The 27,275-nt window shown below is 44.5% G+C and overlaps 2 protein-coding genes across 3 annotated transcripts; one reads left to right on the plus strand and one right to left on the minus strand.

Annotated features, from left to right (window-relative positions):
* Positions 1-319: 319 nt before the first annotated feature.
* Positions 320-5,376, plus strand: HSPA5 (heat shock protein family A (Hsp70) member 5). The gene is made up of 8 exons (XM_007117640.4): positions 320-688; positions 777-1,008; positions 1,450-1,587; positions 1,894-2,006; positions 2,103-2,493; positions 2,626-2,863; positions 3,364-3,531; positions 4,465-5,376. Exons 1-8 carry the CDS (start codon positions 564-566, stop codon positions 5,025-5,027), a joined length of 1,968 nt encoding a protein of 655 aa, XP_007117702.1. The 5' UTR covers positions 320-563; the 3' UTR covers positions 5,028-5,376.
* A 1,185-nt stretch (positions 5,377-6,561) lies between these two features.
* Positions 6,562-25,899, minus strand: RABEPK (Rab9 effector protein with kelch motifs). 2 transcript variants are annotated; one of them, XM_007117641.4, is made up of 8 exons: positions 25,848-25,899; positions 24,558-24,622; positions 21,390-21,547; positions 17,036-17,188; positions 12,728-12,889; positions 9,821-9,970; positions 7,151-7,300; positions 6,562-6,867 (listed from the first exon to the last, which is right to left on the minus strand). In XM_007117641.4, the coding sequence occupies exons 2-8, from the start codon at positions 24,608-24,610 to the stop codon at positions 6,578-6,580; spliced, it is 1,116 nt and encodes a 371-aa protein (XP_007117703.1). In that variant the 5' UTR covers positions 24,611-24,622; positions 25,848-25,899; the 3' UTR covers positions 6,562-6,577. The 2 variants fall into 2 exon arrangements, with proteins under 2 accessions (XP_007117703.1, XP_028349323.1); XM_028493522.2 differs by lacking the exon at positions 17,036-17,188.
* Between the last annotated feature and the right edge of the window lie 1,376 nt (positions 25,900-27,275).

Below are 27,275 nucleotides of genomic sequence, written 5' to 3' on the forward strand. Positions count from 1 at the left end.
GCGGGACCTCAGCAGTTACCGACGGAAACAGCCTCGGAGTGGGAGGTCGCATCACGGACAGGCAGCTGCTAAACCAATGGAGCCAGAGCATGAGGCGGATGTTGCCTCCCATTGGTGGCTGTTGGGAGCGCCCAGCAGCCAATGAGTCAGCCCAGGGGGCGTCCCGGTGACGTTAGCTGCGGAGGAGGCCGCTTCGAATCCGCAGCGGCCAGCTTGGTGGCCTGGACCAATCAGCGGCCTCCAACGAGCAGGGCCTAGGCCAATCGGCAGCCTCCACGACGGGGCTGGAAGGAGGTTATATAAGCGGAGTAGGCAACGGCGCGGTCGACGCTGGCTGAGCTCTCACAGGCGCGTTGGATTGGGGTTTTCGTGCGTGTGAGAGGTAGTTGCCGCGGCCTGCAGTTCCGGACCTGCCCTTCGCCTTGTACGCTGTCTCCTCCCGACCCCGGGCTGTGTCTTCCTCAGTTCGGGCATCTCGGTGCGCTCTCGTGTTGCGGCCTGTGGCTGGTTTGCCTGCGAAGCCCTGCCTGCCTGCTGAGTGAGTGGACAACGGTGCCGGCAAGATGAAGCCCTCCCTTGTGGCTGCGGTGCTGCTGCTGCTGCTCGGCGCGGCGCGGCCGGAGGAGGAGGACAAGAAGGAGGACGTGGGCACGGTGGTCGGTATCGACCTGGGCACCACGTACTCCTGGTAAGTGGGGGTTGTGGAAAAGGGGAGACTGGGGAGTGGCCTCCTGGACTGCCGTGAGCGTCGCTGATTTCTTCGGTTTTTCCGTCAGCGTCGGGGTGTTCAAGAACGGCCGCGTGGAGATCATCGCCAACGATCAGGGCAACCGCATCACGCCGTCTTATGTGGCCTTCACTCCTGAAGGGGAGCGTCTGATCGGCGATGCAGCCAAGAACCAGCTCACCTCCAATCCTGAGAACACGGTCTTCGACGCCAAGCGGCTCATCGGCCGTACGTGGAACGACCCGTCTGTGCAGCAGGACATCAAGTTCTTGCCTTTCAAGGTTCGACCTGGTTTTTCTCTTCTAAATAGAAAGTGAGAAAATAAAAAAGAAAGTGGGGGGGGGGGTGGGAGTATTTAGGATTAAGAAGTTACTGAAAAACAGTGCAGAGCCAAGCAAAAAGGATACAGACATGGTGTATCTATAATTTTTATTTAATAGTTTCAGTGTGTTACAGAACTTAAGAAAGTAAGGTTGGCAAAGAAATTTCACGTGTAACTACTCTGTCCGTAATAGTTTATAGCATTAAGAGACTGATTAAAACTAAAGAGGCTTGTAATTATCAGGCACCTATACTCCTTAAAGTATTTGTGTTCAATATTCAGCTCCAAAGGACCAAAGTAAACCAAACTGTGGGGGAAGAAGTGGGTCTCAGACATTCCTCTTTTTAAAGTTTAAAATGTCATTGCTTCTACGTCTGAAAATAATTATTCTTTAAAATAGGTGGTTGAAAAGAAAACTAAACCGTACATTCAAGTTGATGTTGGAGGTGGGCAAACAAAGACATTTGCTCCTGAAGAAATTTCTGCCATGGTTCTCACTAAAATGAAGGAAACTGCCGAGGCTTATTTGGGAAAGAAGGTAAGTATTCCTAGAACAATGTTGAGCAGTTTTATTATTACCATTCTTGATTGTGTTGTGTTGATGCTTTCGTCGTTTTAAAAATCTGAATGACATCCATGCATCAGTTTTAATTACTTGCGTGCTTTACTGTAGGCCAAACAAAATACTAGTGCCTTTCATGTGTTATCACTTAATGCTTGCAAATCCATGGGTATAAAATTATATATTATACCCATCTTAATAGAGCGATGGTTGGGCTGTAACTTAAATAAAAGTTAAGCCGTGTGATAAAATACGTTTAATTATCTTTTGTTATCATTTTAGGTTACTCATGCAGTTGTTACTGTACCAGCCTATTTCAATGATGCCCAACGCCAGGCAACCAAAGATGCTGGAACTATTGCTGGGTTGAATGTTATGAGGATCATCAATGAGCCGTAAGTGTTAAATTAAAAAATATGGCATATTTGCCAAATGGGGAAAGGTAAACTTAACTAAGTCATTTATTATTTTTTCTCTCCTTCTCCTAACAGTACAGCAGCTGCTATTGCTTATGGCCTGGATAAGAGGGAAGGGGAGAAGAACATCCTGGTGTTTGACTTGGGTGGTGGAACCTTTGATGTTTCTCTTCTCACCATTGATAATGGTGTCTTTGAAGTCGTGGCCACTAATGGAGATACTCATTTGGGTGGAGAAGACTTTGACCAGCGTGTCATGGAACACTTCATCAAGCTCTACAAAAAGAAAACTGGCAAAGACGTTCGGAAAGACAACAGAGCTGTGCAGAAACTCCGGCGTGAGGTTGAAAAGGCCAAACGGGCCCTGTCTTCTCAACATCAAGCAAGAATTGAAATTGAGTCCTTCTATGAAGGAGAAGACTTCTCTGAGACCCTGACTCGGGCCAAATTTGAAGAGCTAAACATGGTATGTTCCTTGTTTTTTGCTTTGCTAATGAGATCTAGTTAGACTGTCTGAGTTTGGGACAATGCATTTAGGTTATTTTGACTATACCTGGGTATGACAGGCATCATCACAGTAATTTGTCACTTATTCTAGGACCTGTTCCGTTCTACCATGAAGCCTGTCCAGAAAGTGCTGGAAGATTCTGATTTAAAGAAGTCTGATATTGATGAAATTGTTCTTGTTGGTGGCTCTACTAGAATCCCAAAGATTCAACAACTGGTTAAAGAGTTTTTCAATGGCAAGGAGCCATCCCGTGGCATAAACCCAGATGAGGCTGTAGCGTATGGTGCTGCTGTCCAGGCTGGTGTACTCTCTGGTGATCAAGATACAGGTAAGTCAGGCTTCCCTGGTGGCGCAGTGGTTGAGAGTCCGCCTGCCGATGCAGGGGACATGGGTTCGTGCCCTGGTCTGGGAGGATCCCACATGCCGTGGAGCGGCTGGAGCCTGTGCTCCGCAACGGGAGAGGCCACAACAGTGAGAGGCCCGCGAATCGCAAAAAAAAAAAAAAAAAAAAAAAAAAAGATACAGGTAAGTCAGTGTCACAGCATCTTCCATAGTGCTTCAGAGTATAATTAGCTGTTGCTTTAGAAAGCAATAGATTATGAGCAGCAAGCTCACACAGCTAGGAAAGGGTACAGTGAGTTCAAGACCTGGCACGGTCTCAAGATCCTTAGCAACTATATTTAATTCATTGCTTCTGAAATGATTTTGCATAGAACCTAATCAAGTGGCAAGATGGAGAAGATGAAGTTGTATTGTTTGTGGGGTCTGCTTGGAATTGCTCCTGTGACTCCTGAATTAGAACTTAGCTCGATTAACTTACCTTTGCAGGTGATCTGGTATTGCTTGATGTATGTCCCCTTACACTTGGTATTGAAACCGTGGGAGGTGTCATGACCAAACTGATTCCAAGGAACACTGTGGTGCCCACCAAGAAGTCTCAAATCTTTTCTACAGCCTCTGATAATCAGCCAACTGTTACCATCAAAGTCTATGAAGGTAATTGCTTACATTTGTTAATACCGTGGTATGTTTTTAAAGAGCTTGACTTCTTTTAACATACTCTATTGAAATGTCTAGGGAAAGAAATACCTGCTATTTTCAGGTGGGAGGGCCCTAATATAACTAGTGTTGAGTTTGGTTACCATCAAAGTCTATGAAGGTAATTGCTTACATTTGTTAATACCGTGGTATGTTTTTAAAGAGCTTGACTTCTTTTAACATACTCTATTGAAATGTCTAGGGAAAGAAATACCTGCTATTTTCAGGTGGGAGGGCCCTAATATAACTAGTGTTGAGTTTGGTAGAAGAGCCAGTACTAAAATCTGTTTATCTAGCTATCTAGCATTCTTTCCCATTAAAAATACCTTCTGGGGGAATTCCCTGGCTGTCCAATGGTTAGGACTCCATGCTTCCACTGCAGGGGGCACAGGTTCGATCCCTGGCTGGGGAACTAAGATCCCACATGCTGTGCGGTATGGCCAAAATAAGTAAATTCAAAAATACAAGAAGAAGGACTTCCCTGGTTGTCCAGGGGCTAAGACTCTGCACTCCCAATGCAGGGGTCCTGGTTTCAATCCCTGGTCGGGGAATTAGATCCCACATGCTGAAACTAAGAGTTCGCATGCCACAACTAAAAGGTCCCTCGTGCTGCAGCTAAAACCTGGTGCAGCCAAATAAATAAATTAAAAAGATAAATATTAAAATACAAGAACAAGTAAAGGGTTCATACTGCTATAAAGTAGATGAAATTCAATTAAGAGTTACTTGTAACTTTAACTTAACTCACTGTTCCTTTCCCATCACTGACCCACTTCTAGGTTGATAGAGTGCCCTTGACACTACAGGCTCTAACAGACTGAAACGTAGGGATCCAGATGTACTAATGTTTGTCGGTAACAGCTAACAAATTTTTTTGTGTGTGACTTCTAGGTGAACGACCCCTGACGAAAGACAATCACCTTCTGGGAACTTTTGATCTGACTGGAATTCCTCCTGCTCCCCGTGGGGTTCCACAGATTGAAGTCACCTTTGAGATAGATGTGAATGGCATTCTTCGAGTGACAGCTGAAGACAAAGGTACAGGCAACAAAAATAAAATCACAATTACCAATGACCAAAATCGCCTGACACCTGAAGAGATTGAAAGGATGGTCAATGATGCTGAGAAGTTTGCCGAGGAAGACAAAAAGCTCAAGGAGCGCATTGACACCAGAAATGAGTTGGAAAGCTATGCCTACTCTCTAAAGAATCAGATTGGAGATAAAGAAAAGCTGGGAGGTAAACTTTCCTCTGAAGATAAGGAGACCATGGAAAAAGCCGTAGAAGAAAAGATTGAGTGGCTGGAAAGTCACCAAGATGCTGACATTGAAGATTTCAAAGCTAAAAAGAAGGAGCTAGAAGAAATTGTTCAGCCAATTATCAGCAAACTCTATGGAAGTGCAGGCCCTCCCCCAACTGGTGATGAGGAACCAGCAGACAAAGATGAGTTGTAGACACTGCTCTGCTAGTGCTCTAATATTGTAAATAACTGGACTCAGGAACTTTCGTTAGGAGAAAATTGAGAGAACTTAAGTCTCGAATGTAATTGGAATCTTCACCTTGGAGTGGAGTTGAAAATGCTATTATAGCCCAAGTGGCTGTTTACTGCTTTTCATTAGCAGTTGCTCACATGTCTCGGGGTGGGGGGTGAGGAAGAATTGGCTATCACCAAAAGTGGGTAAAAAAGCTGGGTTAAGGATGTGTGTTCACCTTGAAAATGTTCTATTTAACAATTGGGTCATGTGCATCTGGTGTAGGAACTTTTTTCTACCATAAGTGACACCAATAAATGTTTGTTATTTACACTGGTCTAATTTTTGTGATAAGCTTCTAATTAGGTTAGTCATTTATTTTAAGGTTAGAGTCTCGGGTTGAGGGGAGTGTTTGGCGTTTTGAGGTAAGGAAAACACTTTTTTTTATTCAGTCATTTCTGGAAATCTGCCTAACCTAATCTAAGAAAAGGAGTGGGAGGTTGATCCATATCCTTAACTAGGCAAGGGCCATTTTACAGTGCCCAAGAGTGGAGTTTTCCTGAGCATAATTGAAATGTTCTATTTCCCCTTACCTTTCGAGAACTTCTGGTGGCTTTTTATTACTAATGATGCTTTATACCTGCTTGGATTCCTTTGAGATTTGATGGAGTGATGGATCACTGATGATAACGTTACACACCTGGATTCAATTCATAATTTTAGAATGTGAAGGTATATTTTTGAAACTCAGCTATGTCAGTCTCCATCTCAGTGGTACAGGAGTGGGATCTAGAATGGTGACCTACATTTAGCCCTACTAAAGTTTAATAAGTATGGTCAATAAAGGGCAGGCTATCATGCTAACATGAAATCCAATTCAGCCCAAGGATAGGTATTTTATAGATGGGCAGTCAGCTGAAAGGTTAACTTGCAGAACTAGGACCTGACGGTGTGATAGTTTTACTCTGAGGCGTGGACCTCTGCTGCGTTGCCCAAATGCATTTGGACAGAGGGTCTTCAGGCCAACGTCCGTACAAACGTTAAAAATGACCTGCAGTGCTATGTGCAGTGGGATAGGGCATAGTGGGGACAGATAAGGGCCAGTCTTTGTCCCTGTCCCCAGTGGCTCTCAATACCAAGAGCCAACAGTCTGCACCTCTTTCTGAGGAGCAGCTAAAAAAAAAAAAAAAAAAGCAATGGATAAAAACACTTCAGCCTGTGAATGTCCACTCCCTAATTTCTACAGCTTTTGTTGTATCTAGCAATGAAGATTTCTGCAACATTTTTGTGATTAGTATTTTAAACAATCAGCCAATCTATTACGCGGTTACCTGGGTTGTATTGCTGGTAAAACCCTTTATATAATAGAGGTTTTTGCCCTGGGCTATCCAGTTCATCTCTTTACCTACCAAAGTAGGTAAAAGCCAGAGGGATAAATAGTGCAGAAGATTCTGGAGGTATGAAACAACTAATGTTTCATTTAACTTTTCTGAAAGTAATTGACATTTAAAAGTAGTAAAAATGTGGTTTTATTAATCAACTACAGTCACAATACAATCATTATAGATTTCCCCTTCTGTATTCATCCCACCAAACACGAAACAGAGTAGTGTGTCAGTCTGACCTTCTTCATGAGAGTCACCACCTTGGGTTACTCCTTTCTCAGTGGAATCCCCTTTCTCAGCAGCACAGTTTAGAGTGGCAGAATTTGAATCTTTCTCAGAAGTACACGTCACCGGCCATGGAATGATACACATGGAATGGTCCAGTCGTCCAGGGGGTAGAAAAGTATCAAATTTAAGCAAGGTCCAATGCTGCTTTTCTATTTTGGAAAAAAAAAAAAAGGGGGTCTGTGTTAAGAAATTTCCAGAAATGCTCTGTGATGTGCTGTATCACCTGAGCCCTAACAGAAACAAGAAATAAAAGGGGAAAAACCCCTAATGGCACTGTTACTGCTTTGATGATGTCATTCCCTAAAAGTTTGGTTGTCATTCTTTCGGATTTAGATGTGGAGGGACCAAAATGAAAGACCAAAAAGCATTGTGATACTTTTCAAAGAATGGTCACATTTGCTTAAAGACCCACAGTGAACAACACCTGCTCACCTATGTGATACTGGTACATTGTGCCCAGGGCTCCAGTGGGAGTCATCCCTCCAAAGATATACAGGTGCTTTCCTACAGCCACAGCTGAGTGGGCAGCACAGCCTGTGGGAGCTGCCCCAGTGGGACTTAGCTTCTGCCACTTCATGTCACCTGCCAAGAGATAGAAAGTGTTTAGGTACAACATGGCCTAGACTGTGGTTTCAAACTTAACCTGTCAGACTCCTGCAGTTTGCAAACCAATCACTGAACTTCATTCACTGAGAGCTCTGAGAGATCCTATAGCAAGGTTTGGTGTGCACAGAAATCACTGGGGGAGCTGAAATTCTGTTTGGCTAGCCCAGGGAGGGAGGGAGGGAGGGGCTCAGTAATCTATAATTTTTTTTTTTTTTTTTTTTTTGCGGTAGGCGGGCCTTTCACTATTGTGGCCTCTCCCGTTGCGGAGCACAGGCTCCGGACGCGCAGGCTCAGCGGCCATGGCTCACGGGCCCAGCCGCTCCGCGGCACGTGGGATCTTCCCGGACCGGGGCAGGAACCCGTGTCCCCTGCATCGGCAGGCGGATTCTCAACCACTGCGCCACCAGGGAAGCCCAGTAATCTATAATTTTAACAAGCATCCTAGGTGATTCTGATGTGGGTGGTCTTTGGAGCACACTGAGGAATGTGATCTAGTCTTTGGTGACCATCACCATTAAGTATTTTGGAGCCCAGAAGTAGGTGAGGTTCCAAGTGTGTGTGTGTGTGTGTGTGTGTGTGTGTGTGTGTGTGTGTGTGTGTGTGTGTGTGTTTTGTGTGTGCAAGCATGCCTGTATGTGCACACACGTGCATGTTTGAAATACAGTTCCTTAGAAAGCAACTTTGTGAGTACTGGCTAGACACTTTAAGTATCTTGCTTACTTCATTCTCTTAATAGCGGTATGCAATTGCTATTACTTCTGCCTACCTTCTTTCTTCTTAAAGATGAAGAAATAGGATTAGAGAGGGAAAGAGACTTGTTGGAGATCCCACAGCTAGCAGGTGGCAGAGCTAGAATTGTACTCAGGTCTGACTCCAAAACCTGTGTTCTCTATGCTGTAATGTGCTGCCTCAGCACCTATTTCCAACCTATTTCTGCAGGTAGTTGCAACTTTTCAGACAAGAATTTAAATGAGGCAGGATATCGCTGGATTTTAGGTTTTAGAGAACTACCTGGGCTGAAAAGGAGGAAAAATAGGAAGTAGTTCCTTGCACAAGAGAAAAGGACTTTCTTTTTTAATATAAGCATTAAGGGACTTCCCTTGTGGGCCAGTGGTAAAGAATCCTCCTTCCAATGCAGGGGACGCAGGTTTGATCCCTAGTCAGGGAACTAAGATCCCACATGCCGTGAGGCAACTAAGCCCATTCGCTGCAACTACTGAGATTGCGCGCCTCAACTAGAGAGCCCCTGTGCCGCAAACTACAGAGCCCACGCTCTCTGGAGCCCATGCATCACAACTAGAGAAGAGAAAACCCACACGCCACAACTAGAGAGAAGCCTGTGCGCTGCAACGAAAGATCCTACATGCTGCAATGAAGATCCTGTGTGCCGCAACTAAAACTCGATGCAGCCAAAAAAATAATTTAAAAATTTTTTTAAAAATTTTTTAAAGAAAAAAATAAATTAAATAAGCATTAAAACTTTGTTTGACTGCTTGCAAGGAATGCTTCTGTGAAGATATTTTCCATCTGTCAGTTCAAGGCAGGGGTCCAGCAACTCAGAGTTGGAAGGGAGAATCACCCAGTCCAGCCAAATATCCTAGGCAATGCAGGAATCCCAGCCAGGGTCAGCTGGCCTCAGATGTCACCAAACCAGAGAACCTATTGTTTGGCAAGGTAGCCCGATACACTGCACAGCAGTTCTCATGCATTCTGCCCATAGTTCCAATTCCTGTCGTCTGGAGCAATGCAGAACATATTCATTTGTTCATCTGCCCACTTTTTAAAAAAATATTTTAAATTTTTTGGCTGCGCTGTGCAGCATACAGGATCTTAGTTCCCCAACCAGGGATCGAACCCATGCCCCCTGCAGTGGAAGCGCAGAGTCTTAACCACTGGACCACCAGGGAAGTCCCTATCTGTCCACTCTTAACAGATATGCACTCATCACTCGCGACCTGCCAGACACTGTGCTCAATGCTGGAAATACACTGGCGGAAAAAAAGAGACAAAGTCCCTGCCCTAAAGGAGCTCATAGTCTGCAAGAATGATCCAGAAAGAGTCCAGGCTCTCTAGGGCACATCAGCCCTTCAGACACTTGAAGACAATTCTCATGTTATCCCTAACTTTCCTTTTCTCAGTGTTTTTAACAATTTAGCGTGACAGTTCTGGTTGTCCACCTCCAGACACACTCTAGAAGTTATCCATGGGGTTAATGGGTACTGCTCAAAAGAAATCCAGTCGGGAAACACAAAGCATAATGAATTTTAATGAAAGAGCAGGGTTGTTGGAAGGATAAGAAATAATTAATGGGTAGGTACATGGCAAACAGAAATACCTGCTTTTATTGTTATTATTATTTCTTATTATTATTCAGGCCACATTTCACAGAATCTAGTGAAGATTCTGCTGGTTGGTCAAGAGCAAGGCTCTAGTCAATCAAAGCATATTTTATTTAATCTTAAGCAGACAAGCCCCCATGCCTTCCACCCTACTTACTGATATCAATGCAATGGAGATCATCATAGAAATTGTCCTCTGCCAAGCCTCCATGGATGAAGAGCTTTGTCCCTGCCGCCACCATCACATGACCATGCCGGGGGGATGGAGGTTTTCCAAGTGTCTCTGGTTGTGACCAGGTCAGCGTATCTAGAAAAATAAATTCAGTGACATTAGATGACAAAGCTGTGAAGCAAGAACCCGAGAAATATACCCAAGCCTCACCTCCCAGCAAGCAGAGATGCTCCAAGCAGAGAGGGACCTGGCGGGTCATTCACTGCAACTTGCCAACCCAACCCAGGCCTCCCTCCATCCACAGCCTTTACAGCCTCTGCTGGTATACATCCAGGGCTGGAGAATTCACTGCCTAATATGCCTGCCCCTACTACTGGGCATTAAGGAGCCACTTCTTGCTTTGAATTAAAAAAAGACCTCCCTTGAGTTTCTTCAACCTAGAACTGCCCCAGAGTTAAAAAGAATGAGTCTACTTCTTCTGGGACAGGCCTTCAGAGTTTTCTCTTTTTTAAGACAATATTCTTAATTGATTTGCTGGAAGGGTGGGGAAAAAAATAGACTACTTTTAAAGTTAGCAGGGCCTCCTGAAGTGGTTGTATAGGATAATGGTTAGAGCATGGGATTTGGAGTTAAAACCAGTTTATTTCATTGAATAACTATGTGGCCTTGCACCAGTTAATTCTATAAGCTTCAGTTTCTGTAGTTGTAAAATGAGGAGAAATTACCTGATAATACCTACCTCTCAGGGTTGAAGTGTGGATTAAATGAGATAATATACGGAAAGCACAGGCACAGAGAATGTACTCAATACATGAGAGTTATTAATATGGGTATGATCCAAATAGTGCAGATGTATTTTACGTGTTGAAAACCCTTCATATCTTCAAAATTGTACATATATAGAATTCAGGAAAATCAATCATTTCAACATACCAGATAAGTCTTAAAGGAGTGCTACAAAAATTATCTGAGACAAAAGCCTGCCAAACAACTTACCTCTGAATTACCATTTGTGACATGCCTGAAGGTTGTTCAAGGAGCCCCCAGAGTTCCAAAGAATACAATTTGAAATAATCAGAAAAAGTTTATGCATAAATATGTTTACCACAGCATTGTTTGTAATAGAGAAGAAATAGAAATAGCCTAAGTCCATCAACAGGTGAATGGGTGAGTTATTGCTACAGTCATGATAGAATACTATGTATTCATTAAAAACATTGAAAAAAACTTTGTGATTACAGGGGAAATGCTTAAGTGAAAAATACAGGATACAAATAGTACACCTAGAATTATCTCTGCTATTAAAAAAAAAAACACCATAGTTGTACTGAAATGTTAACAATTTTGGGGTGACAGTATTTTTAATATATATACATATATATACATATATACTTTTTTCTCTTACAGTTTTATATATTCAAAACAAATATTATTTAAAATTTTAAAACCGCTTTAAAAGAATCACACTCCATTCTTTCTGGATAAAGTCATACTGTGACGTGTCTTAATTCTTAATTTAGACTTTGTAAGTTTGAAATTTTGCTTATTGCCTTTTCTCAAAAAAAGGCTGCAAAGGGCTTCCCTGGTGGCGCAGTGGTTGAGGGTCCGCCTGCCGATGCAGGGGACGCGGGTTCGTGCCCCGGTCTGGGAAGATCCCACATGCCGCGGAGCAACTGGGCCCGTGAGCCATGGCCGCTGAGCCTGCGCGTCCGGAGCCTGTGCTCCGCAACGGGAGAGGCCACAACGGTGAGAGGCCCGCGTACCACAGAAAAAAAAAAAAAAGGCTGCAAAAACACACATGAAAATTATGTTTGTCACATGCTATTTGTAAAGTATTATTCATAAATGCCCACTAGTAAGAGGAAGAAATGTAAATAAATACTACTTAGACAAAAATTTGGCAAGAGGTCTCACAATTTTAAATGTTCATACCATTTTGACCCTACGTAATTCCACTTCCTAGCATCTAGTCCATATTAAATGTTGTAACATGTACAGAAATTAATGTATATATTCACTGTAACACTGTCAGCAAAAAGTCAGTCAATAGGAAAATGACTGAATGAATAGGGATTCCCACAGAAAGATATGCTTTGCAAGGAAATTTCTGACTTAGGAAAGATCCATGATGTGTGATTAAATGAAGGAATAATAATGATAATACAGTGATGATTTATTAGGTGCTTCCTATGTGTCAGGCACTGTGCTATGCACTGTATCACATTATCTCATTTAATCTTTCCAACTCTTTGTGGTAGGCACTATTACTATCTCTATTTTACACATCAGCAAACTAAGGCCTAGAGAGATTAAGAAATTAGTCTAAAGTAATACAGAAACTAGATGTCAGATCTGGTCCTGAGTCCCTGTCCTATGGCTTCAAAGTTTATACTTTCGACTAGTACTAAGATCTACCCTTAGACCTGCAAAAGTAAGAGGCAGACCAACATTTATAATTTAATAATTCTATGTGTGTGTTCTAAAGTTTTTATATAATTTCAAAATCCATAGAAAATTCATAGATGTTCATAAACACATGTGCATATGATTTATAATTGCACAGGAAAATCTGGAGGTAGACATTAGGAATGGCTAACAGTGCTTACCTCTGTCTGGGGAGTGGGAAGGAAAGGTATAAGGGGAAACATTTTACTTTTCTGCTTTATAAACTATACTGTTTAAATTTTTTAAATTGATCAATTATTCCTTTTTAAATGCAAATTTTGCTATGGGTAGAAGATATCAGCTAAGAGATATACTGAAGAAGTCTAGAAGTGAGACACACAGCCAGGTTGTCATTTTCTAACCTCTGCTTCCTACATCGGGTAAGCTGCAGGCTGGGGTAACCCCGACCAGGTAAGTGGCAGCCCCAGGGTTCCCCCGAGTCCATACTTGCATCAAACACATGCAGCTTCACATCCTGCACGGGCTGGGCGCCTCTCTCTCCGCCCCCAAAGACATACAGCTGGTTTCCGATGGTTGCCGATGACGTGTGGAATGTTCTTGGGGATGGTGGTGGGCTGGTCACCTTTGGCATGGTCCAAGTCCTCGTTTCTGGTCCACAAAGAAGGTAGGTATCTAAAACACCCAGGCTAAGGGGCCGCTGACATCAACTCTGGGGCTGGGCAAGGTCACCTTGCAAACCCCAATCCTTAAGGCGGACAGTGTAGGTCTAGGCGGGGATCTCATGCCACCAAATTCAAGGAGGAGTAGGGGGCAATACTTAGAGTTTGCCCAGATAGACCCAAATTCCCAAGATTGAAAAGCCACAAGTACAATTAAGAATGAGGCCAGTTTGTTTTTGGAGGCCTTCAAACATCCTCTCTGAACCCTATTTCCCTTTGATGACTGACTACCCTGCCCTGTGCCCATTCAGAGGAGCCCAACAGCTGCTAAAATTTATTCCCACTAGATGCAAGAAACTAAACGTGCCAAGTTTCTCAGGATATGCGGCCATTAAAAGAAAGTAGACAATATTATTACAGTTTCAGTAGTAGCAGTAATTGTCCCTACTACACAGTAAGTGCGAAATAAATACTAGTTTCCCCATTTTACATATAAGGAATTGAAGCAGAGACAGATTAAGTCACTCATTTAAGGTTACATGGCTAGTAAATGGCTGAGTTGGGATTCAAATTCTGTTTCAACACCACCAAGATCTATGTATTTTCCACTCTTCTGACTTGAGAATAAAATTTCACCACGTGGGTAGGTGTACAGAAGATTATTTCTTTCCAGAATGAAGCATGAATTTTATAGAAACACAAGCAGTAACTGAGCACCTCCCTTGTGCAGAATCATTGCCCTGAGCACTCTGCCATCTCCACTATCCTCAGTCAACCCTGGGAGGCGGATGGAAAGTATCTCCACTTTGCAGATGAGGGAACCGAAGCTCAGAAAGTCTAAATCCTTTCTCCCAGGTCACAGTGTTGGTGAGTAGTAGAGCAGGGCTCTGAACACAGATCTGTCAAAACTCCCATACTTATTCCACTACAACACACCAGGAATTCTTCCTCCCTCCCTTCCTCCCTCCCTCCCGTGCCACATGGCTTGTGGGATGTTAGTTCCTCAACCAGGGATTGAACCTGACCCCACGGCAGTGAAAGTGCCAGGGAATTCCCAGGAATTATTTCTTGACTGGGAAATTCTGTGCTATTTGTAAAGCTCTTCATTCAGTATACAAAGCGGCGCACGAAGCATGTGTAACACGTGTAGGACTCAAAACATGAACCTGGAGACCAAACGAGTCTCAGCCTATATCCAAAACATAATGGGGACTTCCCTGGTGGTCCAGTGGTTAAGATTCCGCGCTTCCACTGCAGGGGGCACGGGTTCGATCCTTGATTGGAGTACTAAGACCCGCAAGCTGCATGGCCAAAAAAACCCCCCCAAAAAACCCCAAAACAAAACATAACGTAATTGTCTCTACAGCTTCAGGTCTTGGATAGCTTTTGGATTTTAGGGGGAGTTAGAAGGAGCACAGTCCAGGGTCAGAAGATCCTGGGATGGTGTGGCTGCCAAGCCAAACGTTAGCACAAATAATACGAAAGGAATCCTAAGCCAGCTGAGGGACTCGCCTTAGTAACAAACACAACTAATGATTCACCTACATCTTTCATATTTCTTGGGTATGGTGTCAAACTATACTTTCTAGGAGAGAAAAAGGATCTGGTGGAAAATCAATTCCTTTGACAAAAGCTTTCCAAATTCTCACTGTATTTTATTTAAATAGATGCCATCATTGAAAATCAAAGGAACTGATCTCCATCCAATCTAGAACTGATTTCCATCTGTCGAACCATAGCTACATCACCCACAACAATTATTGAGCATTAAGTATGTGCCAGATTTGAGTTAATTTAAATTCTTGCCAAACTTAACAAGGTAGGAACTGTTACTATCCCAAAATGACAAAGACCAGCTGTTGTAAAAATAAATCTGTCATCGATAGAGGGAACCGGGCAAGAGTTGACTGTTATGTGAAAAAATGTCCAGATTACTAGTAATTAACAAAATGCATATTTAAACAATTAGATACAAGGGGTTTTTTTGCCTATCAAATTAGCAGTGCTTAAAAATGATAAATTCGATACTGGTCAGGAGTGAAACAAAAACTATTAAACACAGTTGGAGAGAGGATAAGTTGAAAAAAATCTTTCTGCATAGGGAATTCCCTGGTGGTCTAGTGGTTAGGATTCTGGGCTTTCATTGCCGTGGCTTGCATTCAATCCCTGGTTGGGGAACTGAGATCCCGCGAGCCATGCAGTGCAGCCAAAAAGAAAAAAAGTTTAAAAAAAAATCTTTCTGGAGAGCGATTTGATAGCATGTACTAAAAGCCTTAAAGTCCAGGGTTTTATCTAGTTCTTTTATTTCTGGGCATGAGTTCTAAGACAATAATTTTTTTTTTAAACATGGAAGAACTTTTTTTTCTTTTTCTTTATTTTTGGCTGTTTTGGCTGTTTCGTTGCTGCGTGTGGGCTTTCTCTACTTGCAGCGAGCGCGGCTACTCTTCGTTGCGGTGCGCAGGCTTCTCGTTGAGGTGGTTTCTCTTGTTGCGGAGCACAGGCTCTAGATGCGCGGGCTTCAGTAGTTGTGGTGAGCAGGCCCAGTAGTTGTGGCTTGCAGGCTCTAGAGCGCAGGCTCAGTAGTTGTGGCACACGGGCTTAGTTGCTCCATGGCATGTGGGATCTTCCCGGACCAGGGCTCGAACCCGTGTACCTTGCATTGGCAGGCGGATTCTTAACCACCGCGCCACTAGGGAAGCCCCTAAGGCAATAATCTGAAATACAGTCAATGATTTCAGTGAACAAAGATGTTCACTGCTTTGTTATTTATAATGATACAAATCTGAAGACAACCTATATGTTAAAAAAAAAAAAACCAGGGAATTATGGTATCGTCATAAAAATTGAGGGACTTCCCTGGTGGTCCAGTGGTAAAGAATCCACCTTACAAAGCAGGGGACGCGGGTTCGATCCCTGGTCAGGGAACTAAGATTCCACATGCCACGGGGCAACTAAGCCCTCGCGCCTCAACTAGAGGGTCTGTGTGCCGCAAACTACAGAGCCCATGCGCCCTGGAGCCACAACTAGAGAGAGAAAACCCACACGACACAACTAGAGAGAAGCCCATGCGCCACAACAAAAGATCCCATGTGCTGCAACTAAGACCCAATGCAGCCAAAAATAAATTAAATAAATTAAAAAAAATCTTAAAAAAGTATGATGCAGCCATTAAAAATGATTTCAACAAAGCCTTATTAATAGGGAATTATTTCTGTGCTAATTATGAAATTAAAAAGAAAAAGATACAAGAGTGTAGTGGTGAAACAGGATGATCTCAGGTTTATAAAAATGCAGAGAAAAGACAGAAAGGAAGTACACAGAACTGTTATTAATAGCCTTAGGTCACAGGATTGTGGATGGCTTTTGTCCACTTATTTACACTTTTCAAATATTTTACAATGAATATAAACTATATTTATAAAGAGAAAAACAAAAAAAATGTTTTTAACTGACAGAAAGTCAGGTCCACCTCCCATGGGTGGTTCAGCAACATCCTCGCAGTAGTGATGCCCCCAAACTGCTTCCTCGATGATAAAACTGCCAGTGAAACTAGTCAGGAGCTTTGCACTTTTTGACTAAAAGAAACACACTAGGAGGATCTAGATCAGGGTTTCTTAACTTTGGCACTACTGACATTTTAGACCATATAATTCTTTATTGTGAGGGGCCTTCCTGTGCATTACAGGATGTATGGCAGCGTCTCTGGCCTCTACCCACTTGATTCCCTGCTCCGAGGTGTGACATGGCCAACTGTCCCCTGGGGGGTACCATCGCCCCCATTTGAGACCTCCGACGTAGGTGATTTGGGTTCTAGCCTGCCCCAGTCCCTGGCTCCCTGGTGACTTTAGGAAAGTCACTTCCCCTTGTGGGACGTGGGTTGCCCACTTGGCGTAGCTTTTCTCTGAAGTCTCTTCCAGCTTTGGCTTTTAAGAAATGGATAATTTGTACACATTATGAGGAAAACAAAATGTAACTCTATTATCTTCAGATTCTGCCAGAAGTTAAGATTTCTATTTTCTATGAGGTCAGCAAAGTTAAATGGATTAGTCAGTACAATCCAAATGGGCTTTGGTACAGGAATTGGAATTGGATTTATTTATTCATTTTGGTAAATAAATAACCTTTGGCTACTTACCAGGATTCAGAACTTGTAGGCAATTTCGATTTCCTGACTGGTTGGCACCTCCAAACACCCAGATGCTGTGAGGTGTGCAGGAGGGAACAAAGCTGGCATGCTCGTACCGGGGCAAGAGGCCCTCCGAGGTGGCTAAATCCCACTGGTGTGTTCCTAGAAAACATTTCACCCAGTTCCTAGATTGGGGCTGCCAACGGCTTATACTGGTTGACAAACTTGGGGGAGGGTACTGAGGAGAAAAGGGTCCAAAGCATAAGTGAACAACCATCAGATCACTTAAAGGGAATGTGATCAACCTCCAAAAATTTTTATATCAGACACTTGGCGGGGGGGCGTCTGACTCATCCATAAACCCTCTTCTATGGGAACTGTCCCCACTCTCCCAAACCCAGGGATAGATCCTAGGAGACTTGGTTGTACTACACCTTGACTTTCTAGCCTTAGCTGTTAGGGTCAAAGGTAGTCACTGGACCCAAAATAGGCCAATCAGATCCTCTCTCCCAAGAATTTGGAATTCAAATAGATTTCTGGGTTTGGGTGGCCATCTTCTACCACGTGTGGAGAAGGAGAGAAAGCCAAAGTATGGGGAAGAGAAGAATGAAACATCTACATAAAGAAGCAGATCTCTCCAAAGAGAGTGAGGGAGGAGGTAGATGGTTTTTGACAGCTTTCTAATTCTTGCTTCCACTCTCTCCTGAGGCTAGGCCAAATCTCCTGCCTTTGGATTCTCTTTCTCCTGCCTTTGGATTCTCTTTCTTTCTTTTTTTTTTTTTGCTGGTTTAAGAGAGTTTCTTTTACCTGCAAGTAAATGACTTCTGGCTAAAACAATTTCACAGACTATTAATACCTAACTTATTAGTTATTTTAATTAGTAAACCACTTACATATGACCTTTACAGGCATTATCTTGTTAGATCATTACAAGTGCCAAGTGAAGCAAGTTATTATCCCTGTTTTATGGGACACTGAAGCCCAGATGGTTTAGGTGGTTTAGCCAGAGTCACAAAGCTAGTAATAGGTCACGACAGAATTGTAACTGTACTAGACAGCAAGCTTCTTGAGAGCTGAAAGAGATATAATTTACCTTTGATTTCCTAGTGCAGGGTATAGAAATTCAAATGCCTAGAGAGGATTGGAGGAAATTGGAGAATGAGAGCCCCACTGATAGGTGGCAGCTCAGTTGCAAAAAACTGTCACCATGTAGACATACAGGTGTACTGATGTCAGATCTTCCAAGATTATCAAGAGAGGCCAAACCACTTCAAGTTTTACATGTAGACTCTCCTGCACATTTGGTTAGTAAACAACTGAGATCAAAACAATAAACCGGGTCATCCCTGGTGGTGCAGTGGCTAAGAATCTGCCTGCCAATGCAGGGAACACGGGTTTGAGCCCTGGTCCGGGAAGATCTCACATGCCACGGAGCAACTAAGCCCGTGTGCCACAACTACTGAGCCTGTGCTCTAGAGCCCGCAAGCCACAACTACTGAGCCTGCGCGCCTGGAGCCCGTGCTCCGCAATAAGAGAAGCCACCGCAATGAGAAGCCCACGCACCGCAACGAAGAGTAGCCCCCGCTCACCACAACTAGAGAAAGCCCACGCGCAGCAACGAAGACCCAACGCACCCAAAAATAAATAAAATAAAATAAATAAATTCATTAAAAAAAAACACAACAGTAGACAGCAACGTTACACACGGACCTAACAAAACATGTAACGCTGCGTGTCCGGAGCCTATGCTCTGCAATGGGAGAGGCCACAACAGTGAGAGGCCCGCGTACCACAAAACAAACAAACAAACATGTAACAAAACACCAATTTTCTTCTGCCGTTGTGTGGTACATAGTAGTCACTCATTCATTCATCCAAATACTTATAAAGCACCTACTCTGTGCCAGGCACTGTGGTAATGGCTGGGGATACAATGAGAAGCAATATAACCATGTCATTATAACCATGTTCCCTGTTCCCAAGGAGCTTATACTCTGGTGGGGAAGAAGGACAACAAACAATCACATGTGAAAAGGGCTGTGAAGGGGGATAAAGATGGGAAAGTACAGGATACTATGGAAACACAGAGAGTGCTTGTGTCATTGTGATTTACATTAAGAAATACATATTTGGTCTTCATCTGTTCCAGGCACAGAGCTCTGAAAATCCCTGTGATGACCTAAGTGATAAGACTGAGAAAGGTGTCTTTTATTATTGATAACAAACCCCGTCAACCACACCTGAGTTTATGTTAATGAGGTGAATTTTGGAAAGCCCCTAAGGATGGGAGCTGGTTGCCAGGGGAACTAACCATGACATTACAGGGTTAGAACTTTTCAGCCTCAGACAATGCCCCCTACCCCCAACTCCGGGTAAAGGAGAGGGCCGGAGGGTTGACAATCACCAATGGTCATAACTTAATCAATTATCCCTCCATAAAAAAGGAGGGGTTGCAAGAGCTTCCAGGTTGGTGAACTCATGGAGGTATTGCAAAGGTGGGGCACCTGGACAGGGCACGAAGTGCCTCTTCCCACATACTTTGCCCTATGCATCTCTTCTATCTGGCTATTTTCCTGAGCTCTGTGAGCCTCTCTAGCAAATTAATGGAACCTGAGGCGGGTGACATGGGAACCTCCCATTTATAGTTGGTCGGTCAGAAGCACAGGTGGACTTGTGATTGGCATCTGAAGGGGAGCAGGGAGAGTCTCGTGGACTGAGCCCTTCACCTGTGGAATCGGATGCTAAATCCAGGTAGAACTGAACTGAGTTGTAGGACGTCCAGCTGGTGTTGCAGAATTATTTGGTGTGGGGCGAAATCCCCACACATCTGTCAGTCAGAAGGGAAGTACGGAAGACTAGTGTTGAGAGGAGGCATGGGAATAGAGAAGGAAAACAGAAGAGTCTCTCCTTTACAGTGGCAGTGCCTAAACTAGTCCTAAACTAGTGGCAGATGTATCAGGGCAAGGTTCCTGATGAAAGTGTCATTTAACTGGGATCTGACAGATGAATAGTAGCCAGATGATAAGGAAAAGGAAGAGCCTTTCAAGCAGAGGGAACAATACAGTAAGTCCCCTACATACGAACCTTTGAGTTGCGAACTTTCAAAGATGTAAACGTGCGTTCGCATGTCCAAATCACATAAGTTTGTTCACATGTCTGGCGTTATCTGTAAAAGTTGGGTACCTAGGCTAACTTTGTTGGACTTAAGAACAAATTGGATTGGCTTTCCTGGTGGCGGAGTGGTTAGGAATCCACCTGCCAATTCAGGGGACATGGGTTCGAGCCCTGGTCCAGGAGGATCCCACATGCCATGGAGCAACTGAACCTGTGCGCCACAACTCCTGAGCCTGCGCTCTAGAGTCCACGAGCCACAACTGCTAAAGCCTGTGCACCTAGAGCCCGCGTTCCACAACAAGAGAAGCCACAGCAGCGAGAAGCCCGTGCACTGCAATGAAGAGCAGCCCCTGCTCGCCGCAACTAGAGAAAGCCCACATGCAGCCCACGCACAGCAATGAAAAAGCCAACTCAGCCAAAAATAAAAACTTAAGGAAGAAAAAGAACAAATTGGACTTACGAACGCACTCTTGGAAAAGAACTCATTCTTATGTAGGGGATTTACTGTATATCCAAAGGGTTGGAGACCAAAAGAGTTCAAGGAACTGAAGGATATTCAGTGGAGCAAGTGTGGGTTTGGGGGAACTAAGAAATGAAGATGGGGATAGCCTGAAACTGGGGAGTGACATGATCAGATTTATATTTTAGAAAATACTCAGCTAAGTATGGAAAATGCAGTGTACAGGAGGTAAACTTGGAAGCAGGCAGACCAGTGAGGAGGCTGTTGTAACAGTCTAGCTGAAAGATAATGATGCTTGGACTACAGTAGTAGCAGTGCAAATGGACAGTCATGGATGAAAATAAGAGATATTTAGGATTTGGTGATTAATTGGCTATGTGGATAGAAGAGGGGGAGGCATCAATGCCTCCCAGAGAAATAGCTGATGAATGAATGGCTGGTTATCCAGGGCTCCATATGGATTCTTTCCCCCAAATCAGGGAGGTCTTGGTTGGGTGGATATATTCCTGGAGTCTGTTGAGACCTTAGGGACCTCTCAGTGACATGCATTTTCTCAGAGGAAAACCCTACTGTCTGGTCTGAACTGATAGTCTTAGGAATGGTCACGGCCGGCAGCACAAAGCCCGGCTCTCTGGCCATGTAGACCGCAGCTGCTGGTCTTTTTTTTTTTCTGGCCACGTCGAGTGGCATGCAGGATCCCAGTTCCTCGACCAGGGATCCAACTGCAGTGGAAGTGCAGAGTCCCAACCACTGGACCACCAGGGAATTCCCCGCAGCTGTTGGTCTTACCCAGATCTATGGTGTGCACATCTGAGAAGCTCCTGTTTGGATCTGCTCCCCCAACAATGAAGACCTTCCCTCTCTCGGCATCACCAACAGGGGGTAAATATGAGCAGCTATGGCCAACCCGAGCACAGGGGCTGTCTCCAACCGGGGTCAAGGTGTACCTGCCAAAGGGAGGGTACATTCAGGAGGCCTGAGCAGAGAATAAATGCAGCACTATGTTCTTTGCATTCCTCATGGAACAGTCACCAGAATGAAGGGTCTTATACATACACAGTCATTTTAAATCATGTCCAGCAAAGCAGCATTTTCCTAATTAATGAACAGCACCTTCCCTTTGCACATAACCTTTGACTTTTCAATTTTGTCACTACTTTCATCTCACATTAACTTAGTGGGGATGCCCTGGGCTAGTAATTGTCCCCATTTGGTAGAGGGGGAAACTGATACTCCGAAATGTCCAATGGTGTGTCCTGGCACAGGATGGTAGTTATGAACATGATTTGCAAATTCAGACAGACCTAGTTCAAGTCCCAGTTCAAGTGCTTTCTTGATGTGTGCCCTTTTGGAAGTCACTTTACCTTTCTGAACCTTAGTTTCCTCATCTGTAAAATGAAGACAGCAATAGTTCTCACCTGTGAAGAATGAGATGCAATCTTATAACATGGCAGGAAGAACTCAGATAATGATGGCTAAAGCTTTATGTGTAATCACATGAGAACAGCTCCAAAGCTCTTGCCACTAGCCAGTGATGCTTCCCTCTGCCATATAATATTCTCCGTCATTCACTGATTCTTTTTTTTTTTAATTTAATTTATTTATTTTAGGCTGCACTGGGTCTTTGTTGCTGTGCGTGGGCTTTCTCTGGTTGCAGTGAGCGGGGGCTACTCTTCGCTGCGGTGCGCGGGCTTCTCATTGCGGTGGCTTCTCTTGTCGCAGAGCACGGGCTCTAGGAGCCCGGGCTTCAGGAGTTGTGGCTCGCGGGCTCTGGAGCGCAGGCTCAGTAGCTGTGGCGCACGGGCTTAGTTGCTCCGCGGCATGTGGGATCTTCCTGGATGAGGGCTCGAACCCATGTTCCCTGCATTGGCAGGTGGATTCTTAACCTCTGCACCACCAGGGGAGCCCCATTCACTGATTCTTAAGAGCTTTTCCAGATTACTCATAAAGCTCAACCTGATGGAAGACAAAACTAGGACTTTGAAAAATCAAATACAGGATCCATTCATTCTGCTCTGTAAAGTTATTCTGAACGCTGACTGAGAAAGCACACTTTTTCAAGTTTTCTGGTTGGAAAAGAAAACTCTGTAGCTGTTTTTCAGGCCCAGTCTTATCTGACCTCTCTGGCATTTGGTATTCTTGGCTCTTCCCTCCTTCTCATACCTTTCTTCTGACCTGGCTTCCCCACACCCATTCCTTTCGGTTCTCTATCCACCTGTCTGGCTGCACTTTCTGTTTCCTTCCCTGACTCGTTTCCCTCCAGCTTTCTCCCAATCCTCATGGGTTCTCTTCTTCTCAGTCTAGGTTTGCTTGCCTGATCAATTTTATATGTACTGATGGCTTCAATTACCACCCATCTACCGTACATGTTCATCAGTGACTTTCAAATCTCTATTTCTTTTCCAGATCTCTCTTCTGATGTCTAGATTCACACATTCCACATTACCACCTGAATGACTACTAAGCACATACCATGCATGCTAACTTCGCTACAACCCTGGATTCACTTAACTTGCACAAAACCCCTCTGGGGACAGTACTATTATCATCATCTGAGGTTTACAACTGAGGATCTGAGGCTTAGAAAGGTTAAATGACTTATTCAAGAGCACACAGCCATCCAGCTACATGGTGAATAAGACAAAAGAAGTCCCTGCCTTTACAGCCCTGACAGACTAGTTGGGAAGAAAAACATTAAACAGATAATTTCCAAATATCCATTTCATTTCAGTTGTGTTATAAAGGAGTACAGGATATATACAGGATATATAGTATGAGAACATATCATAGGGGGACCCTACCCTGTAAGGAGAGGTAGGTGGGGACAGGGGTGGTCAAAGAAGACTTCCTGAAGGAACCCCATTTGAACTGAGATCTGAAGTATGAGTAGAAGTTAGCTGGGCAAAGAGAGGGACAAAAGATGGGGGGAAAGGATGATCCAGGTAGAGGGACCAGCACATACAGTTCCTGAGTGGGACAGTGCAAGCCACGTTAAAGGAAGAGAGGGCTTCCCTGGTGGCACAGTGGTTGAGAGTCCGCCTGCCGATGCAGGGGACATGGGTTCGTGCCCCGGTCCGGGAAGATCCCACATGCCGCAGAGCGGCTGGGCCCGTGATCCATGGCCGCTGAGCCTGCGCATCCGGAGCCTGTGCTCCGCAACGGGAGAGGCCACAACAGTAAGAGGCCCGCGTACCGCGAAAAAAAAAAAAAAGGAAGAGAAAGAGACAAAGGCTGAGTAAGGGGACTTGAGGTTGGAAAGACAGGCAGGGACAGATCAGGCAGGGCCCAGTAGGCCATTTTAAGGACTCTGGTTTTTATCCTAAGACCAATGGAGAGGTACAAAAGGTTTTAAACCAGGGAATGCCATGATCAGATTTATGATGCGTAGAGAGCAAGAGTGGACGCAGGGAAGCCAGATCAGGGGCTCTCCTCCAAGGTCCTGCAGAAGCATTGCCTCCTCTCTACAGCCCTCTGTGAGCCCTGCTTCAGCACCGGTCACTGTTCCCCCACTACACTGAGACTATTCACCTTTGTACCTGCAGCACCTACACAGTGGCTGCCCCTGTCAGGCCGGTGTTAGTTGCTGAACAAAGGGTTGGTTGAACAAGCGCTCAAGAAATAGTGAAGCCAGTTTAATCCAAATCCAATTCCCTGAAAATCTTAAAAATGAGTCAGAGCTTGGGGGAGGACACAGTGTTGGAGCTGAGGATGCCAGATGGTCAGTGCCTTACTCTTCCTGGCAAATGGATTTTAATAAAATCAACATCTGCTCTGTGATAATTATTGCCCCACTACTTTTCCTCTGAAGACCTTCTCAGACAGTTTGAGTCTAATTACCAGAAACCGCAGACAGTTTCAACTCTACCCTTTTTCATAGATGATCAAATATGTTAGTAAACTACTTATAAATGAAAAAAAAACGCATGTGTTTCTCTGTTTGAATCCTTCCTTACAGACCATGTTGCTTTTCTGGGCTTGTCTCCAGGCTCCAAGACTGGCAGCTGCTTCATGGTGTCCTATGCCTAAGAAAGAAAGGTACTTTTTAGACATTTACAATTATCTTCTACCTAAAAAACACAGCAAATCAGGTTACTTGCCTCTTTAAAAATTTTCCTGTTGATGTACCAATTTCTAGGGCCTGATTAATTTGAATAAGCATTACCAACCTTTTGATATAAACTTATGTTTGGGAGGCAACTGTGACACAACTTTCATAATCCAATTACAGAGTTTTTTTGTTTTTTTATTTTTTGCCTAAAGTTTTCTGTGTCCGTGGTTTTCATGGGGAAGGGGTATATATCAAAATAATTTTCAGAGGTCATAAGGTATTTATGTTTATCAAAAGAAAACATTTTAAAAGGCCAAGAAATACTGAACTCTAGGATAAATCCTGGCCTCAGCATGACATTCAAAGCCTTCTAGTCTCAACCTTCTTTTCAGGAACTCACCTCTACAATTTCTTGCTATATTGAGCTGTTCTTACTATATTTGTTCCTCTAAAATGCCAGGCCCTTTCATAACTTGCATCCTGTGCTGCTTCCCTTACCTGAAATGTCCCTTCCCTTCTGGTCAACTAGAAAACTCCTAGTCAACCTCCAAAGCTCAGTTCAAATGTCCCCTCCTTAGTGAAACCTTCCCTGATTTGTTGCTTTCCACTTACATCCTCAAGTTACTTTATTCTCTACCTGAAGGTATCTATTAAGCTATCGTCATTGCAGGGATCACCCTGAATGTAATCATCTATTTAAAACTCTCTAGATTCTAGAATAAATTCCACTAAACTAAATTCCAAGCGAGCTGGGCCTCTCGGATTCATTCAGAGAAGCAACCAAGAGGCCCGGCATAGAGTAGAAGTGAGGGATGAGTGAATGAAGAAAGAAAATGGATGAGATTTCTGGGAGGTGAATGGATAAATCCAATCTTCAGCCTAAGCCACTAACTGCTGTCCCCAAAGCCTAAAGCTCAGTGGGGTAAACTTCACCTGGACCGGGACTTCCAGCAGCCGCCCCTGCCAGGTCCATCCCCCAGTCCCATCCCCGCTTGGCAGCACTAGGGGATAGGAGACAGGGTCAGGAGAGAACAGGCTGGTTCCTTTCCGTCAGTGTGGCTGGGCCGGAGCCAGAGGAGGTCTCCCGAGCGCTTTCCACCCGGCCCAGCTCCACTCCCTTAAAGGATGCGGCCCGACCCCCCCGCCCGGGAACGCTTCAAACCGGGGTCCCGAAGCCCCCCACCTCCGGACCGCATTACCTGCGGCGGCTTAGGCCAGTCCTGGGCCGTGGCTCCTCCCCAATAGGGGCGGTTCTTGGACCTTGGCCCCTCCTCCAGACCCCGGAAGAGCGCAGCGGCCAACCGCTGTCCACTCGCAGGGTCGGGTTCCCAGGGCGCGCTCTTGTAAGGGAGCCGGGAGGGGTCCTAGCGGCCCGGGTTCGACCCAACTGTGTATTTCTCCAGAGCTGAACTGGCCGGGTCGTCCTGGGGCCCTACCTCCCCGGCTGAGTAAGTAAGCCAGAGCTACTTAGAGACGACTTACAAGCGAAATGCCAGGGGTTGGGCATCCAGTTAGGTGACCCAAATCCCTTGGGCTATTTTAATGGAGCTAGGATATTTTCAGTTCCAGCGGTTGTTAGAATGGTTTCTGAACGGGAGAGTTGAGGGTGCTTTCCTAGGTGTGAAATTTCCCTGCGCAGTCTTTTTTTTTATTATTATTAATTTATTTTTGGCTGTGTCGGGTCTTAGTTGTGGCACGGAGGATCTTAGTTGTGGCCCGTGGGCTTCTCTCTAGTTGTGGCCTGCAGGTTTTTTCTCTCTAGTTGTGGTGCGCAGGCTCCAGGGTGCATGGGCTCTGTAGTTTGTGGCACGCGGGCTCAGTAGTTGTGGCGCACAGGCTTAGCTGCCCCGCGGCATGTGGGATCTTAGTTCCCTGACCAGGGATCAAACCTGCGTCCCCTGCATTGTATGGCGGATTCTTTACCACTGGACCACCAGGGAAGTCCCCCTGTGCAGTCTTTAGGCCAGTTCAAGCTTTGGCGCCCTAAAGAGCTGACTTATTCCACAATTCGCGTTTGTAACTATAGCAGGCACTATGCCGAACCAGGCAAACCTGGCCCCTGGCCTCCTGGAGTTTACAAACTAGAGAGAGATTAAACAGAAAAACAAATAACTAGGTACGCTCGTAAAAAGTGCAAGGAATAAAAAGTTCATCAAGGAAAGTATCTATTTTTGCGGAAGATACTTTTCTCTGGGCCCCAGTGTCACCGGTCTGTAAAATGGAGCTAATAAGACTTCTGTCACAAGGTTATGGTGGGGAATACATGAGCTAATGTATATAAACTGCTTAGTGTCCAGTGACTGGCAAAGAGCTGGTTGTATATAAAATGTAATGCTATTCCTACGTGTAAATGAACTCTAGACACCAGTCCTGAGTGAGATGTATTCATCTGCATTACTGTGGTCTCCTTCATAACCATAGGTTCCCTGTGGCTTTCCTGAAAATGGAGAGCTGGCTCACCTATGTCTATGTTTCAGAGAACCCCACAATCAGGAGGGCTGAGTTGTTGTATCCTAGGAATTGGAGGAAACAGCTAAGGAAGGAAACCACAGGAGCGCCTGCTGCACAGAGCTATAGTAGCAGAGTGGGAAGCAGACAGACATACTTGGGTTCACATCCAGGCTCCC

The sequence above is a fragment of the Physeter macrocephalus genome, chromosome 9 (assembly GCF_002837175.3).
Source record: "Physeter macrocephalus isolate SW-GA chromosome 9, ASM283717v5, whole genome shotgun sequence".
In the NCBI taxonomy this organism is placed as follows: Eukaryota; Metazoa; Chordata; class Mammalia; order Artiodactyla; family Physeteridae; genus Physeter; species Physeter macrocephalus.